This window comes from Trichechus manatus, unplaced genomic scaffold (assembly GCF_000243295.1).
Source record: "Trichechus manatus latirostris isolate Lorelei unplaced genomic scaffold, TriManLat1.0 scaffold00154, whole genome shotgun sequence".
Lineage (NCBI taxonomy): Eukaryota > Metazoa > Chordata > Mammalia > Sirenia > Trichechidae > Trichechus > Trichechus manatus.
In genome coordinates this window covers 5,718,330-5,735,480 of record NW_004444090.1, presented here as the reverse complement: position 1 = coordinate 5,735,480, position 17,151 = coordinate 5,718,330, and the positions used below count along the sequence as shown (strand labels likewise).

General features: G+C 34.0%; 1 protein-coding gene across 1 annotated transcript in view; it reads right to left on the bottom strand.

Moving 5' to 3' along the window:
- LCA5 (lebercilin LCA5) overlaps nt 1-17,151 on the bottom strand; it is a 56,276-nt gene that overhangs the window by 6,935 nt on the left and 32,190 nt on the right. The window contains exons 4-7 of the mRNA XM_004386062.2: nt 4,697-4,834; nt 3,680-3,776; nt 2,813-2,955; nt 453-576 (exon numbers count right to left, since the gene is read on the bottom strand). Coding sequence (XP_004386119.1) covers nt 453-576; nt 2,813-2,955; nt 3,680-3,776; nt 4,697-4,834 — 502 coding nt within the window. The remainder of the gene's footprint in view (nt 1-452; nt 577-2,812; nt 2,956-3,679; nt 3,777-4,696; nt 4,835-17,151) is intronic.

Here is a 17,151-nt window from a genome sequence, read left to right as displayed (position 1 = left end):
TACTGTTTCACGAGAAACTATTTGTTCTGTAAGCCTTCACCTGAAGTACAATAAAATATTAAAAAAAAAAAAAAAAAGTTATTCCTGAACTTCATTTCCAGTATCTAAAACTAAGTGACTTGGTTTGCCAAACCTTGAAGCTAATGATTGAACACATTACCAGATTTAGTTTTCATGTTAAAACCAAAGAAGAATTACAGGAATATATTCAGAGCCTCACAATTCACTGATTTTCTGCATAAGCTAGTTTATAGACTAGAGAGTCTCAATTCCAAGTCAATAAAGGGAGTCATCTTTCAGGTATCTCTTCATTAACCTTTAGTTAATACACAAAGATGTGTTTCTTCCTTCACCTGAATTCTATGTCATCCGAATTTTCTAAAAGTAACTTGTCCTTATTCCCTAAATCCAAACAGCAACTGATTTACAGTCTTTAAAATTCTTTTTCTTACCATTCTCCAGCTTCTCAACCTCCTGTTTTATAGCATCGAGTTCTTTCATGGATTCTTCTCCTTCCACAATTGGATTTAGAATCTCTGCTTCTTCATGCCCACCTCTCTCTTGGGATTCCAGATTCTATTATAAATTAAAAAAAAAGTTTCAAAAGGGGAAAAACTATTTAAATACAATAGATTTATCTTCCATTACACACAATTGCCAACTAATTTTGAAAGTAAAGCAAATTTTCAATTAATGGACCAGTAAGTCACAAATTATCACCTTTGAAAGATGCTTCAAAAACACAGAATAAACAAAGAATGTCTTTAGCTAAAATTTTAAAGAAGCATTTATAAGACATATCAGAATCAATATAATAGAAGTCAATACCCTACATAAAATTCTTAAGAGACAAGTGTCAGAAGTATCCTTGCTTTGTACATTTTCAGAACAAAATCTGATTAATTCAGTTAACGAGCCAAAAAAACCAAACCTACTGCTGTCAAGTCAATTCCAACTCATAGTGACCGAGACAAGGCTATTAACCAACTATGGTAACCAAGTGAGATAATGCTGAACCATAACACAGGCAGTAACAATTGCAGTAAATCATTCAAGTTTATACTATACCCAAAGCCTCCAATTAACAATTTTTATAATCTTTAAATCAAAGTGCTATCAGCTTAGAATTCCTTATTTATTATGGCCCCTTGCAGATATGTGTGTGTAATTTTTCTTAATAAAAGTAAAATAACAGAAGTTATTTTCAGGAGAGAGTGAACTGTCACCTAGTATTCATTTTCCCCTTCTTCTTTTTAGTAACAGAATCCTCTGAGTTTCAGCAGAACATAGCACTGCTCAGATGCAGACTACATTTGATAGCCTCTCTTGCAGCTAGACAGGGCCAATGGGATGTGAGTGGAAGTATGTGTGCAACTTCTGATCATGCTTATTAAAAAACCAAAAGCTGCTTGCCCTCTACTTCCTAGTTCCCCCTTCCCATGAGCCTGTTCCAACCCCACAGATGAGGACAATACTCTTTGATGGCAGAGCAGTAAGAGAGAATGACAGCCATGGAACAAAGATATGTTTCCCTATTCTGGATAACCCACTGACCTTCAGTCTATTACAAGAGAAAGAAACGATTCCAGGGGCTTGAGCCACTGTGTTCTAGGTCTCTTTGCAATAGCAACTTAGCCTGTACCTAATTAATACAGCTACCATTTTCTGAGACCCATTAATGTGGCAGGCTGGGCCTTAAGAACTTTATAAATCTGACCATTAGTTATTACTCCAACCCTAAAAGATAACCCATGTCCCCACTTTACAGATGAGGAAACTGAGGGTACAAGAAATTACACAGCTAAAATGTTAGAACCAGAGTTTAATTAAAAGATAGTGTAACTCCAAGGCTCTTTTCAAGTTGGGGCCCTCTCCTGCTGAATCTTGTAATATTAAGATCAAATATTTTTATCCTTTTGAAGTTAAGAATTATTCCTCAATTTTTATTCCATACTTTACCATTTTCAAAGAGACACATCAACATGACCTGGTCTCACTGATAGTGCAAATATAGGAAGATACACATTTAGCAGATACAGCTAACAAGTTCAAATTATAAAACAAAAGCAAAAGCAAAACAAAAAACTACAGTACAGAGAGGAACCACATCAGTCCATCCTTTCTGTCTGTAGTATAAAAAGAGATCTTGGGGTCACTAGGAATCTTACAAGGTACAAAAATATAAGATTATATGAAATATGCTGTATTTGTGTATTGTCTTCAGAGTTTAAACTGTAAACAGTAAAGATAAAATCCTCTTAGGAAAAATAAACACATAAAGAAGGACTTTCCAGTGATTCAGTATGTAAGTCCTTTTAAATGAAGGTCCAACAAAGAGTCTACTCTAATATGAATAGTGTAACATCAGATATCACTACAATTATCTTTTTAGCACTAGGCTAACCTGTAAAGCTCTTCTATATATATAGGAGGCTAATGAAATTAAATGTAGTTGAATTCTAACAAATCATTTGAAAACTACTGCAATTTGTTATTAAACGTAGAAGCAGTAAGCCGTTTTCAAGACTTATCTGTGGACATAAAAGTAAGAAACTTGGAAGGTAAATTCTTCTCTCCTACCTCCAACTCAAAAGGTACAATCAACATTTCTGAGGCACAAGAAAGATGCAATGTGGACTAAAAGAGTCAATCCAAAGGAATTTAATAAAATACATGTATGTTATCTCTGTCTCTTTAAAAGTTTAGCTAGTAGTTACTACCTTCATTGCTGAATTTCAAAATGTTTGATACTGTGTTTTCAGGAATAACTTCAAACCTCGAGTTTGGTACCTACTCATATTGCTAAACTCACCAAAGTAAGATGTTCAGATTCTTCCCATTTGTTTTCATAACACATAACTGTTTGTGGTGTTATAGGAAATTCCTCCAGCTCAAAGTCTTCACTGGTTTGTACTCCTTTTGTACACTGGTCTGTAAAGTCACTCTGGCACGCAGCTACCATGAAAATTATAAAAGGATTTTTCTAATCACATTGAACAATGCTAAGATATATGGAATTCAAATAGTATATAGTCACCATCTAAATAAGATAATGCAGGTTTTGCTTAGCTCTATGAATACTTATTACCACTACTTTTGTTTCTAGCAATTATGGAATTTGAGAACAATTCTGACTGTAAATCCTATTATGTTACAAAATTTATGCTTAAAAATTTTTGCAATTCACAAGAGAGAGAAGTTAAACTTTTGCTAAAACAAAGTAAAGATACTCATAACAATACCAAAGAATCCAACTGAAATGAATTATCTGGGATTTGCTTTAAAATACTCCGGAAAAAAAAAATTGAGAAAATAGATGAAATTGACAAAATGTATACATGTTAAAGCTAGGTGATATATATATGAAGATTCATTATACTATTCTAACTTGGAATATGTTTAAACATTTTCATAAACTTTTAAAAATAAATTTACAATAAGAAAATTTCAAAAAATATGTAAAACATAAATTTAATCACCTCTCCTCAGGGGAACAAAACTGAGAAAGTTGATAGGATTTCTGAAAATTATAAGGAAATTTTAATTGTAAAAAATACATTTAACTTCAATTTAATTAAATGAGGTTCTTTACCTTCCCTTCTAATTCAGAATTAATTTATCTTATTATTAACAAATAATAACTATAGTATCATTTTCTCAACAATAATAGTTACTATACCATTTCTTCTCAGTGCAAATTCTTTTTCTTTCTTTGGAGAGGACTTTGGCAGACGATTAGAGTATATGTTTTTTATATCCAGCTCTCTCTCCTTTTCCTGAAAATAAACCCAATACAATTACTCAAGGGTATGGATTCACAGTTAAAAATAAAACAAAAACCTTTATCCTGTCAACTGTATTTTCCTTACCACATTGAATTATACCTGGCTTGATTTCTCTTCATAACTACCAAACTATAGAAAGGAATGCATCTAGTACATTCAGGTTTGAAATTTTATAAGTCCAGTATGTCCTGGCAGTAAAGAAAATGAGAGCAAATAAGGCAAAGTCTATTTTCTATTCACTCCTACCTGACAGAGCTACTACTGTCTTGACCGTCCTCCCACACAGACTAAGAATTTAGTTAGCATCTCTCAAATGTGGGTTCTGAATTACTGATGAGCTAAAAATTAGACCATTCCTTTTTAACACGGGTGTCCTTAATCATTTTGGGGCTATGGCTCTCTCTGAGAATTTGATTAACAAACGAAAACTCTAGGCAAGATAATGTATAAACATTCAATTCTGCGGGTAATTTCAACCAATCGATAACCTGTAGAGAGTGTTAAGAACACCTGCTTTAACAGAATTAAATAATTCAAATGCCTCCTCTAAACACTGAAAACGAAGGGCATAATTTTAAACGACTTTGAAAATCATGGGATTCTCTGAGGAAAAAACACTGATTATTCAACCATAAACACAGAAAAACTTCTGTTGCCATAATTTTCTCCCAGGATTTTACAACTCATTTCAGCTATATCATTCCTAATAATGTATTAAGTATTTTACTTTTGGTATGTGTTACAGTGGTTATATTAATAAACCCTTTCCTTATAAGTGCCAAAGATAATATTAGAATTTTGTTAATTAATATTGTACCAACTTACAAATATCAATAGTAGCAGTTACTGTTTTAAATTATATGGTTTCATCTAATACTACAGTGAAAAATAATGCAACTTAAAATGCTTACCTTTAATTTCTGATATAGTCGTTGTAGCTCCTTTTGAAGAACTTTATTTTCATCATGAGCCTCATATGCCCTTTTCCTTTCAGCAAGCAACTGTCGTTGGAAACTGTTAGTACTCAGCTCAAGGTTTCTTGAAAGTTCCTATGAGAAAAACAGATTTTAAAAAAAAGGTTTAAAAAAAATAATCCAACAGTAAAACACTGCACTTAGCAGTGTCAAAACGATGTTTTCAGTGGTACCAAAAAGGACATACAAATCAGGCTGGACTTAAGTGTCCATAAGCATAAACTGGTAAACAGATTTACCAACAATTTATTAAATTATCTAGCATATCATTCTTTTCATTGTTTCTCACAATGATCTGTAAGTAAATTCTTAAGCATTTGCCTGAAACATCATTTAAGATGGGAGCAAAAGACAGCCCAAAGGATGTGATGAGAAACACAGGCTTTTGAAAATCATTGCTTGGGCAAATAATTAGATATTATTTTATAATAATAATCAGAGGCAACCAAAATTACACAGTACTACACATTTCTGGGAAACCTGGTGGTGCAGTGATTAAGAGCTCTGCTGCTAACCAAAAGGTCGGCAGTTCAAATCCACCAGCTGCTCCTTGGGAACCCTATGGGGCAGTTCTACTCTGTCCTATAGGGTCGCTATGAGTTAGAACTGACTTGATGGCACCTAACAACAACAACAACACCACACATTTCTAGGAACCCTGGTGGCGTAGTGGTTAAGAGTTCAGCTGCTAACCAAAAGGTCAGCAGTTCCATCGACCAGGTGCTCCTTGGAAATCCTGTGGGGGAGTTCTACTCTGTCCTATAGACTTGCTATGAGTCAGAATCGACTTGACGGCAATGGGTGGTGTAGTAGTTAAGAGCTATGGCTACCAACCAGGTCGGCAATTTGAACCCACCAGCCGCTCCTTGGAAACTCTATGGGGCAGTTCTACTCGGCTGCTACAGGTCTGAATCGATTTGATGCCAACAAGTTTTTGACATTTCTAAAGCATTTATAGACAAAAACAATGGCCATTTCCATGGTCTTCAAAAATACTCCATGAAGTTTATAAAAGAATATATATTTAAATGCTTTCTTTTAAAATAGCTTCAGTTGTCAAGGTACTATTCCTAATTTCTGGATTGAAAAAAAAAATTTTTTTAGATATAAAAATTTTTTTATTACAAATGTTTAATAAATGTTCATTTTTAAATCTTATAAAAACAAATAAAAATAGAAAATAAAAAGCAGTTACACTGTGAGAATCACTGTCAACATTTGGTATATATTACTTGAGACTTTTTTTATATCTTTTTCTCACTAATATCATAAATGTCTTCCTATGTCAATATATACTCTAATACCACAATCTCCTTTTCCTCTTTTTTTAATGGAATAGTATTCTATTTTCTAGAAGTATCACAATTTATTTACCAAAATTCTGCTGCTCAACTATTCCTATGGTAAATATCCTAGTATATATGACTTTGAGCTTATCTTTTATTACTTCCTCAGGGTAAATATTTAGAAATGATGTTCTTGGGTTGGTAGATATTTGTACAATTTTAAGACTTTTGAAAAGCATTACCAATATGTCCTCTAGAAAGGTTTTAACAATTTACATTCTCTTCAAAAGTCTAGTAGCCTCTATTTCACCACATTCTTGCTTTAACTGGATATTATAAGTCTTTAATCTATTGGATTGGCCAAAAGAAAAAAAAGGATATCATTATTTTAATTTGTATGTCTTTGGTTACTAGCAAAGTTAATTTTTCATATATTTATTGACCATCCATATTTTTTCTGAATTAGTTTTTCATCATGTTTGCCATTTTGTTTCACTGGTGTGTTCATTCTTTTTTAACTGATTCATGAGTGTTCTTCATATATATATTAAGGATATTAATTCATTGTCATATATATTGGAGCCCTGGTGGCACAGTGGTTAAAGCATTCAGCTGCTAACTGGAGGGTGAGCTGTTTGAATCCAACAGCTGGCTCTGCGGGCGAAAGATGTGGCAGTCTGCTTCCGTGAAGATTTATAGCTTTGGAAACTCTGTGGGACAGTTCTACTCCATTCTATTAAGGTTGCTGAGTCAGAATCAGCTCAACAGCAATGAGTTTTTTTTTTTTTTTGGGGGGGGGTCATATAAATTACAAATATATCTCCCCAACATACATATACTTTGTCATTTGTCTTTCAGTAATGGCCATAAGATTCTTCATGTACATCAGTAAGTGAATAAATAAAAAATTAAAATGACAATTAGAAAAGCAAACCATCACCTATCAAATTAGCATATGACAAAATAAATGATACCCATTATTGACAATAGTGTTCATACACTATTGGTTAAAAAAAAAAAAAAAACTCTCTCTCTATCCTTCCCTGTTTGGAAGCAATTTGATGGTATATGTCAAGAGACTTAAAAAGGGTTTATGCTCTAATACCCAACCTATAGGCCACAAACCAATGAGAGGCACAGCAGACCATTATTGCAAGGATTTAATTCTTATGAATATGAGAAATTGTCTAAAGGCAAATAATACGTCTTGAACATACAATTCCTTGCACTCTGGTCTAATAATTCCACTTCCTAATTAAAGGGAAATGTTATGAATTAATATTCTCACCACAGCATTATCTCATGAAAACATGATTATCAAACTGAAACAAAGCAAAAAAAAAAAGGAACATCAACAGTTATACACTGGCATCATGTCAGACTGAGCCGATGCAGACCAGGTCTCTTCCCACTACAAACACATAAAAAGGACAGATAAAAGACAATTAAAAACATTCAAACAAACAAAAACAACCAATTCTGAAAGAAATGCTGGAATATTCTTGTGATAGAAAAGGAAGTGAGAAGTACAAATCAGAGTGGACACCATAGCAAGGAATAAGATCTGAATACAGGCTCCAAGTGCTAGAAGCTGAGTTTCTAACACTAACAGGGAACTGGGGCCAGGCCTAGATGAAGCTGGGTGTGTATGAGAGTTTTAGTATTGAACACCCTTACTTACAACCTCATTTGAGAGAAGAGGACCAAAACTAACTTCTAGATACGATAGGCCAGGAAGAAGAAAGGAGGTTTGCCTACATTCCTGAACAGTAGATAGAAGAAAAAGGTTACCTCTAAGAAATTAAAGCTCCAGGTCTACGTCATATATAGGCATGGGGTCTGAATTTATATTACCTGTACGGAATAAGAAATTAATTTAAAAATTGGTCTACCAAAATATGTTGCCATAGAGTTGATTCCAACTCATATTAACCCCATGTAGAAGCAAACATGAAATCACTCCGTGTGGCCACTTTCATAACCCTGGGCTCATAAGAATACTCATGAGGGGAAAAAAAAATATTTCACTGCTGAAGATGAACTCACAATTGAAAATTACAAAACACAGAAAGAAGTGAACCATTATAAAGGCAAGCCAGCAGACAAAACAGTTATAAGACAACATATAAAGAAGTGGAAATAACAGAGTAACTTCAAAGAGACCTGTCATGGACTGAATTGTGTCCCCCAAAAAATGTGGGTAGCAACTTGGCTAGGTCATGATTCCTAGTATTGTATGATTGTGTTATCTGATGTGATTTCCTTATGTGTTGTAAACTCTACCACTATGATGAGATTATATGTGATCTCCTTATGTGTTATAAATTCTATCACTGTGATGAGGTTTTACTGATGAGGCTGACAAGATTAGTGTCTTGATGCAATCTCTTTTGAGATGCAGAAGAGGGAAGCAAGCAGAGACACATGGGAACCTCATACCATCAAGAAAGCAGTGCCGGGAGCAGAGCGTATCCTTTGGACCTGAGATTCCTGCACAGAGAAGCTCCCAGACCAAAGGAAGACTGATGACATGGACTTTCCTCCAGAGCCGACAGAGAGAGAAAGGCTTCTCCTGGAGCTGATGCCCTGATTTTGGATTTGTAGCCTACTGGACTGTTAGAGAATTAAACTCTTTGCTAAATCTATCCACTTGTGGTATTCCTGTTAGAGCAGCACCAGATGACTGAGATAAGAACATAAGATAATATAATAATATACTATGAAAAAAAGAATAGTGGATATAAAGAAGAATCAAAAGAATTCCTAAAAATGAAACTTATATTCACCGATATTTAAAAATAAAATATTGAAGAGCAGAATAAACATAGTTGAAGAAGTAATTACTGAATTAGAAGACACTGGTAAAAATCACACAGAAGTGTCATGAGGAAAAAAGAGAGGAAAATATGCAAGAAGATGTGGAGGACAGAATGAGAATGTCCCACACAGATGTATTAGGAGTCTAGAAGAAGATAATGAGAATACGAGGAAAAGCAATATTGAAAAAACAAAGCAAATAAACAAAAGGCTAAGGGTTTTCCAGAACTGAACCTATGGAGAGAGAGATGGAGCTGGAAAAACCATAATGATTAAGAATGGATCAGGTAAGAATTATCAATGGATGCTACATTTTGATGAGGAATAAGATATTTACATAGTCTTAACATGTCTCCCCATGTTAAATGAAACTATCAGTTTCATGGGAGGTAAAAAAAAAATTGTATATATGATAGAGAAATCAAGAAATGCCTCAGCCAGGAGATAAAATTAACATCATCAATGAAGGACAGATGAACATCATGTGCCTGCAGATGTGATATCTTGAGAAGAAAATAATATCACTTATTCAGTATTTTCAGGAGCCCTGGTAGAGCAACGGTTAACTGAAAAGTTGGCAGTTTAACCCACTCAGTGGCTCTGTGGGAGAAACACCTGGAGATCTGCTTCCATAAAGATTACAGCCTAGAAAACCCTATGGGGGAGGTTCTACTGTGTCAGGTTGGGGTCGCTATGAGTTGAAATGGACTACAACATCATCATTCAGTATTCTGGCCAAGAATGTAAAACCTGAGTCTAATCACAAAGAAACATCAGAGAAACACAAAATTTGAATATTCTATTAAATGAAAATAGGTCAGGGATTATATTCTTCAAAACTGTGAATGTCAAAAAAGACAATGACTAATCGCCTGTATGAACAACTGCCTCCTTTGCCATGAGACTAGAAGAACTGGATAGTGCCTGGCTACCAATACGAAATGTTTTGATCAAAGATTCTATAGAAGAATCCTGATCAAAAGGGAGAAAATGCAGAACAGAATTTCAAATTCTCATGGAATCCAGATTTTCTAGAGCCATGGCGGCTAGATGTACCCCTGAAACGATTGCCCTGAGATAATCTTTGAACCTTAAACCCTAAACCAAAAATATTCCCTGAAGTCTCCTTTAAAAAAAAACAATAGTTTAGCTTAACGAGTAAAAAATGTCTGCTTTGGGATCAAACTGACAACAGCAACTCGAAAGATTAGCAAGGAATTTAGGAGGCACTGAGTTTCTGTTAATAGGGGAGGAAAAATTCAGAAAAGGAGGTTGAGAATGACCGTACAATTTGACTGTAATCAGTGTTACTGAATTGTACATGTAGAAATCATTGAATAAATGTATGTTCTGCTGTGTATATTCTCAACAAAACAACAAAAAATAAAATAGATTATTAAGGAAAAAAAAAAAAGACAAAGTATGTAGAAATGTTCCAGATTAAAGAAGGCTAAAGAGACATGGACAACTAACACAATAACTGACTCTACACTGGATCCATACTAAAGGAGAAAAAGAGCTATAAAGGACATTATTAAGTCAACTGAAGAAGTTGTAGTGTGGATTGTAAATGAGATAAAATTGAATAAATGTAAATTTATACCATAAACAGTATTATGGTTATGTAAGAGCATATCCCTAATCTTAGGAAATACATACTGATGTATTTAGAGATAAAGAGTCATGGTGTGTGTAACTTATCCTCAAGTGCCTCAGAAAAAAAAGTATGTGTGCGTGCACAATAAGCAAAGAAAGTACTGGTGAAGCTAGTAAGCGTGTATATTAAAGAAAGAGAAAGTGAGCACACATACGAATGAGGTAAAATGTTAAAAATAGATGAATCTTAGTAAAGTGTACAGAAGTGTTGTTTGTACTATTTTTATTTTTGTAATTCTCTGTAAGCTTGAATTATTTCCAAATAAAAACAATAAAAATAAAAACCTTAATCGTAGATATTTGGGAGCAAAACAGGAAATCATCAAATCCAAAGAGAAAATGTTAAAAGCTATGGTGATAAAATATACTTTCAAGTTCCAAATGATAATAACTGTCAACTAGAATTCTAGACCCAGTAAAATTACCATTCAATAGTGAAGACAAAATAAAATATTTGTAGACAAAGAGTAAGAATTTTCCCATTCAGAAGCCCCCATGGAAAGAACGGCCAAGGGATATACTTCAGTAAGAAAAAGAAACTAACAACTGAAGGAAAGAAGCAATGATGAGCAATGGTGAAATACAAGCAGCAATTAATAAGCAAAGAAAGTACTGGTAAAGCTAGTAAGTACTGCTAAAAAATTAAAAGGAGTGTTAAAATAAGGTAAATTAAAATATTAGGCAACAATGATATGGGAGATGGCATGAGAAGAGACTGAAGAAAGTGTTCAATTATTCTGGTCAAGTTTGAAAGAATAGAGGTATTATTTACTTTAGACTTCCCTTAATGTAAGTACACGTTTTAAAAATGTAAAGATAAACTCTGAAAGATTAGAAATAGAATGTGACACTTCAATAGAAGAGGAAAAGTGCAAAAGACAGGAAAGGAGAAAAAAAGAAGCAAAGAGAAAAGATGGTAATTGTACTGGGTTACATAATGTCCCCTAAAGACTCATGTCCTGCCTGGAACCTCAGAATGTGACCTTACTGGAAATAGAGTCATTGCAGGTATAATTATTAAGATGAAGTCATACCAGAGTAGGGTGGGCCCTTAATTCAATATGGTTGGGGTCCTTAGAAGAGAAGAGACACAGAGATAGACAGACACAAGGAGAATGTCATGTGCCCACAGAGGCACAGATTGGAATGATGCATCCAAAAGCCAAGGAATGTTGTCAACCACCAGAAGCTATCAAGAGGCAAGGAACAATCCTCCCCTAAAGCCTTCAGAAAGAGCATGGCCTTGCCTATACCTTGATTTCAAACTTCTAGCCTCCAGAACTGTGAAAGAGAATAAATTCCTATTGTTTTAAGCCACCTGTGGTACTTTGTTACAGCAGTCCTAAGAAATTAATATAGTAACAATTTTGATTTTAAAGGTAACACAAATAAGCCCAAATACCTCAGCAGCCACAACAAACACATGAATAACTTTGACTGTTGAGATATTTTTGTTGGATTCTTTTATTTTAAATTTAGTCAAAAACTGTACAAACACAGAGATAAAATATATTACTACAAAAAGGCTGAAAGAGAAAAAATAAATTGGGTGAAAATACTACCGTATTTTTATTTTTACATAAATAACATGCGCCTTCTGGGTTTTTTTTTTTTTTTTTTTTTTTGCCAACCGTGCCTTTCCCCGTGCAAGGTATTTTCATAAGCTCGCTATACTAATAAAAATAGCAAGCTTATGAAAATACCTCAGATGAGGAGGGCACGGTTGGCAAAAAAAAAAGTAGAACATGCACATTATTTGTGTAAAAACATGATAACCAAAAAGAAAACTAGCATAGACCAAATAGGTTTTAAGACAAAAGCATTATTAGGGATAAAAATCCATTGTCGTTGAGTTGATTCTGACACATGGCAACCCCATGTGTGTCAGAGTAGAACTGCTCTTCATAGGGGTTTCAATGGCTGATTTTTTGGAAGTAGATCGCCAGGCCTTTCTTCCGAGGCACCTCTGCCACTCAAATCTACAACCTCTCAGTTAGCAGCTGAATGAATTAACCATTTGTACCACCTAGGACTCCACTATTAGGCACAAAGAGTTATTATTTAATAATAAAAATAAAAATACAAATCAACTAGAATCAACTCAAAACATGTTTTAGGTTCAATCTTGAATATAAAAATAACATACCTTCTAAATATGCTAAGTGGCAAAACTGTGCAAAATTAACAAGTCAGCAGCAATACTGTGAGAATAACACATCTTTTAGAAACTGATGGATCAAAGCAAACATAAAATAAGTATGACTAGAGAAGATCTGAACATAGCTAATGGATGTAATGAGAACTTCGCACCCCAAGAGTATAGAAGATACTTTCCTTCTAAGTAGTCAGAGAACATTTACAAAACTGTTTATACACCATGCTTCAAAGGAAGTCCCAATAAATACCAAAGAATCAACAGCATACTGTCCATGTTCTCTTTCTACTATGCAAGAAAATTAGAAAAAAATGAACCACCAAATCGTCACTAAACCAACACACACTTGGAAACGAAAAAGCACAATTCTAAATAACTCATAGAGCAAAGAAGAAATAACAGGAACTAAAAACTTTTGGAACTGAACAGTAATAAAAGCACTAAATTTCAAAACTTCTGAGACTAAGCTGAAACAGTACTAAAAACAGTACTAGTCTATAGCCTGAAATACATATAATAGAAAACATGAAGGATTAAGAATTAATAAATTAGGTTAATCTCAACTAGTTAGAAAAAGAACAAAGTTAACCCAAAGAAAGGAGAGAAAATAATAAAAATAAGAACAGAAATTAATGAAATAAAAAACAAAGATCAACAAAAGCTGGTTTTTTGAGAAGACTAACAAATACAATTTTTGACAAACTTTAACAAGAAAAAGAGGAGGCTTGTATTTATCATCTGTAAAAGAACACAGGAAGAAGGAAAATCTCTCCAAATCATTCTTCATTAAAGTTTTATAATCTCGATGCCAAAACTGGAAAAGGGGGGACTTGAAAAAAACAAAATCATAGGCCATTCTTACACATGAAAATCCCAAACAAATATTAGCAAAAGGAATCTAGCAAAGTATAAAAATTACATCAGGCCTTAGTAGGGTTTATCCAAAGAAAACAGAAGAGTAGTTTAGCATTAAAGATATATGAATGTAATTGGCCATGTTAATAAACTAAACGGGAAAAAGTTTATCGTTTCAATAGAAGCCAAAAAGAAGTGCATGCCTTAAAAAAACAAAACAAAAAAAAAAAAACCCTATCCATGATCTAAAACAAAAATCCTAGCATGTTAGTAATAGAAGGGAATTTTGTCATATATATAATACATAGAACACACATACTCTCTCTCACCACAGAAGATCCAGAAGGATACACATTAAGATGTTAAAAGTTGTGATCTCCAGGTCACAAAAATGTAAAGTTTTTAGTTTTTACTTTTCTCTAGTTTCGCACAATGCACATGCAATACTTAACGAAAAACTACATAAAGATTTTTAAAAATATATTAAAAAGAAAAAAACCTGATTTTTATTAATAAAACAATATAAACTTAACATTTGTTAAAACAGGTCTACAAATGTCAGAAGACTTAGACTCTGCACAAACTGACATCATTATACAGTAATTCCAGTAGGGAAAGCTCGCTCTTATGAATGAACTGAAACTAGCTTTCCACTAATAGCCATTAAGTTTGCACTGCCCTTAGGAACATCCAAAAGCAAATCTAGTTCTCCTCTTCCCTAGGATAGTCTTTTAAATATTAAGGTAAGTTATCTTTTCCTTTAATGTTAACATATCCCATGGTTCCACGTTTCTTCCACTGTTTCTTGTATATACACCAGTTTTCAGAACCCCTGGCTATTCAGTTTGTTACCTAAAATTTGGTATCTATTACTGATGTGATCAGTAAAATTAGAGTTACTATCTTCCAGGACCTAGGCACCACAATACTTTGGTTAACTGTTTTTTCCCCCTTCTGCAAACTTTTCAAGCAGTTTTATGGTAATAGGTTCATCCACTAAAACACTATACTTATTTTTTTAATTGAATTACTCTCAAGCCAGGTCTCCTCATATGGTACCCATGACATATAAGGAAAAAAACTGAGGACTTAACACTTAACCATGTTAAATTTTATCTTGCTTGTTATGGGCTACATTTTAGCCTAGGGAGATAAATTCAATCTTGATCTTATCATCCATCAAATTAGCTGTCCTTTCTATTCCTGAACCTGTCAAGAATGTCATTTTATTTCATCCATCCATCCATTCATTCTTTTAGGAAACCCTAATTCTACACTAGGCAGTGTGTCAAATGTCACAAACACAAAATCAAAACCTTAAGAAGCCTAGTCAAATTCACTGATAAACATGCTGAAAGGGATAGGACCTAAGAAAGCACCCACACCTGAAGACCTTCTCTCCAAGCTGACGGTCGTTTACTTATCAGGACCCTTTGGGTAGTTACTGATCCAACCGTAAAGCTTTCTAGCATTATTTTCAACCACTCCACATTTCTCCAATAAAAAACAAATAAACATGAAAGAGTTACTGATATTAAGTTATACTATATCTACTAGTCTTTTGATGAACCAATCTAGCAACCCTAAGGGGGTAAAAAAAAAAAAAGGAAGGATAGCTCTACATGAACAATATTTTCCAAAATGTATTAAAATTTTTGGTATAGATTAACATTAAGCTTACTGATTGATAATTTCTGACATCTACCTCCCCTGATCTTTGGAAACAGTGATACTTGCTTTTTTTCTTCTTACCTTTCCTAGTCTTCCTAACTCCCCAAAGTATGCTTCCAAGGGCTCTGAAGTCACATTCTCATGGTTCTTCAATCCTCTGGGGTACAATTCATCTGAATGTGGAGACTGGGCTTATTTAAATGAGCTATATATCTCTTATTATTTCTTCATCTGATTTGAGCAGGACAAGATAAAAACAAACTTGGAATCCAATAGTTACGCTTCCTCTCTGCATTACATGTCTGCCCTAAGTAGTGGGCCTACACCAGCCCTTGTTCTTCTTGCTCTAATTTAAACCTCTGCCACTTTCTTTAAAATTTTTTGCAAGCTTTCGTTTACTGAGATTTTTTTTTAATAATAATGTTTTATCGTGTTTTAGGTGAAAGTTTACACAGCAAATTAGGTTCCCCTTTAACAATTTTTATACAAATTGTTCCATATCATCAGTTACAATTTTTACAATGTGCCAGTCAGTATTCTCATTATTTCCTTGTTTCCATTGATCTAGCATCCCTTTCCCTCCTTGCCTTCTCATCTGTGCTTCCGGGTAAATAAGGACCGTTTGGTCTCATATAGTTAATTGTTTAAGGGAGCACATTCCTCACAGATGATGTTGTTTATTTTATAAGCCCATCTATTACCTGGCTGAATGGTGACCTGCAAAAATAACTTCAAGTCCAAGTTCAAAGGTTATCTTAGGGCAATAGTCTCGGGGGCTTCCTCTAATCTCTGTCAGTCTAATAGGTCTGACCTTTTTTAGGAATATGAATTTTGTTACATTTTTCTCCCATTCTATCTGGAACCTTCTATTGTGTCCCTGGTCAGAACGGTACTCTGAGTTGTTTTTTTCTTTTCCTTCCAACAGAGTTTGATTTTACTCTACAGTACTTACTACAGTTAGCACAAACACACGTATAAAAAAAAAAAGATTTCAAAAATTGTTTATCAACAAATTGCATACAGAGAATTAGCAGATTTTGAGAATATGGTTTTCTTTTACAGTCTGTAGATCATTTCATCAGAAAATACTGGTAAAATAACCAAAATTAACTTTAATGTTTCAATCTGTCATTTGAAATTATGAAAAACCATAAAATGTACTACTATAAGAGGAACCTATCACTCAGTTCTTAAACATGTAATTAAATTGCTAGGATTTTACTAAAATGAGAATCCAATAATCAAAAGAGCACCAAAATGGGAGACAGAAGACTACAGTTCTAATCCCAGACATGTGGTTCTAGTTCCACTATATTACCCAGAACAAAGCAAATAGCACATCTCTCATTCTCCTCACCTGTTAAATGCCTGAACTGGACAAGACTAAAGAGGTCCCATGAAGGTATTTCAGAGGCTGCCTTAGGTTGCTGGGCAAGTGAGTCTCTGAAACCCTCTCTGCAGCCTGACTCACCAATCACAACACAGAACAGTTCAGCCTTTATCTGGTTGCCTGTGAAGAACTGCCAACATGTGAAAAACCAATGGACCAAATCAGTAGAATTAAACATTTTTCTAAAAAAAAAAAAAAACCAAAAAACAATACAACCCTAAAAGTCCATCTAGCTTAATTTGAAAACTAGTGCACTAAACCATTTCTATGGTCCTTTCAAACTCTAGATTGCTACCATGCTGTGATGTACTTACATACAGCTAACGTATTTTTCTTTTAGTGCATTTCTATGTTCTTAAATCATACATTAGGTGCCTGATAAGTGCCAGGCACTGAGCCAGACTCATTACGAACTTAATCTCCAATGCTCTTTATCACTATCTGCAAGGCTTTACAGACTGGAAACTGAGGATCAGATAATCTAAGTGGTATTCCACAACATAAAGCTAGCACGGTACAACCTGAATTTGAACCTTGGTTTGTTTATATAGTGTGTGTGTGT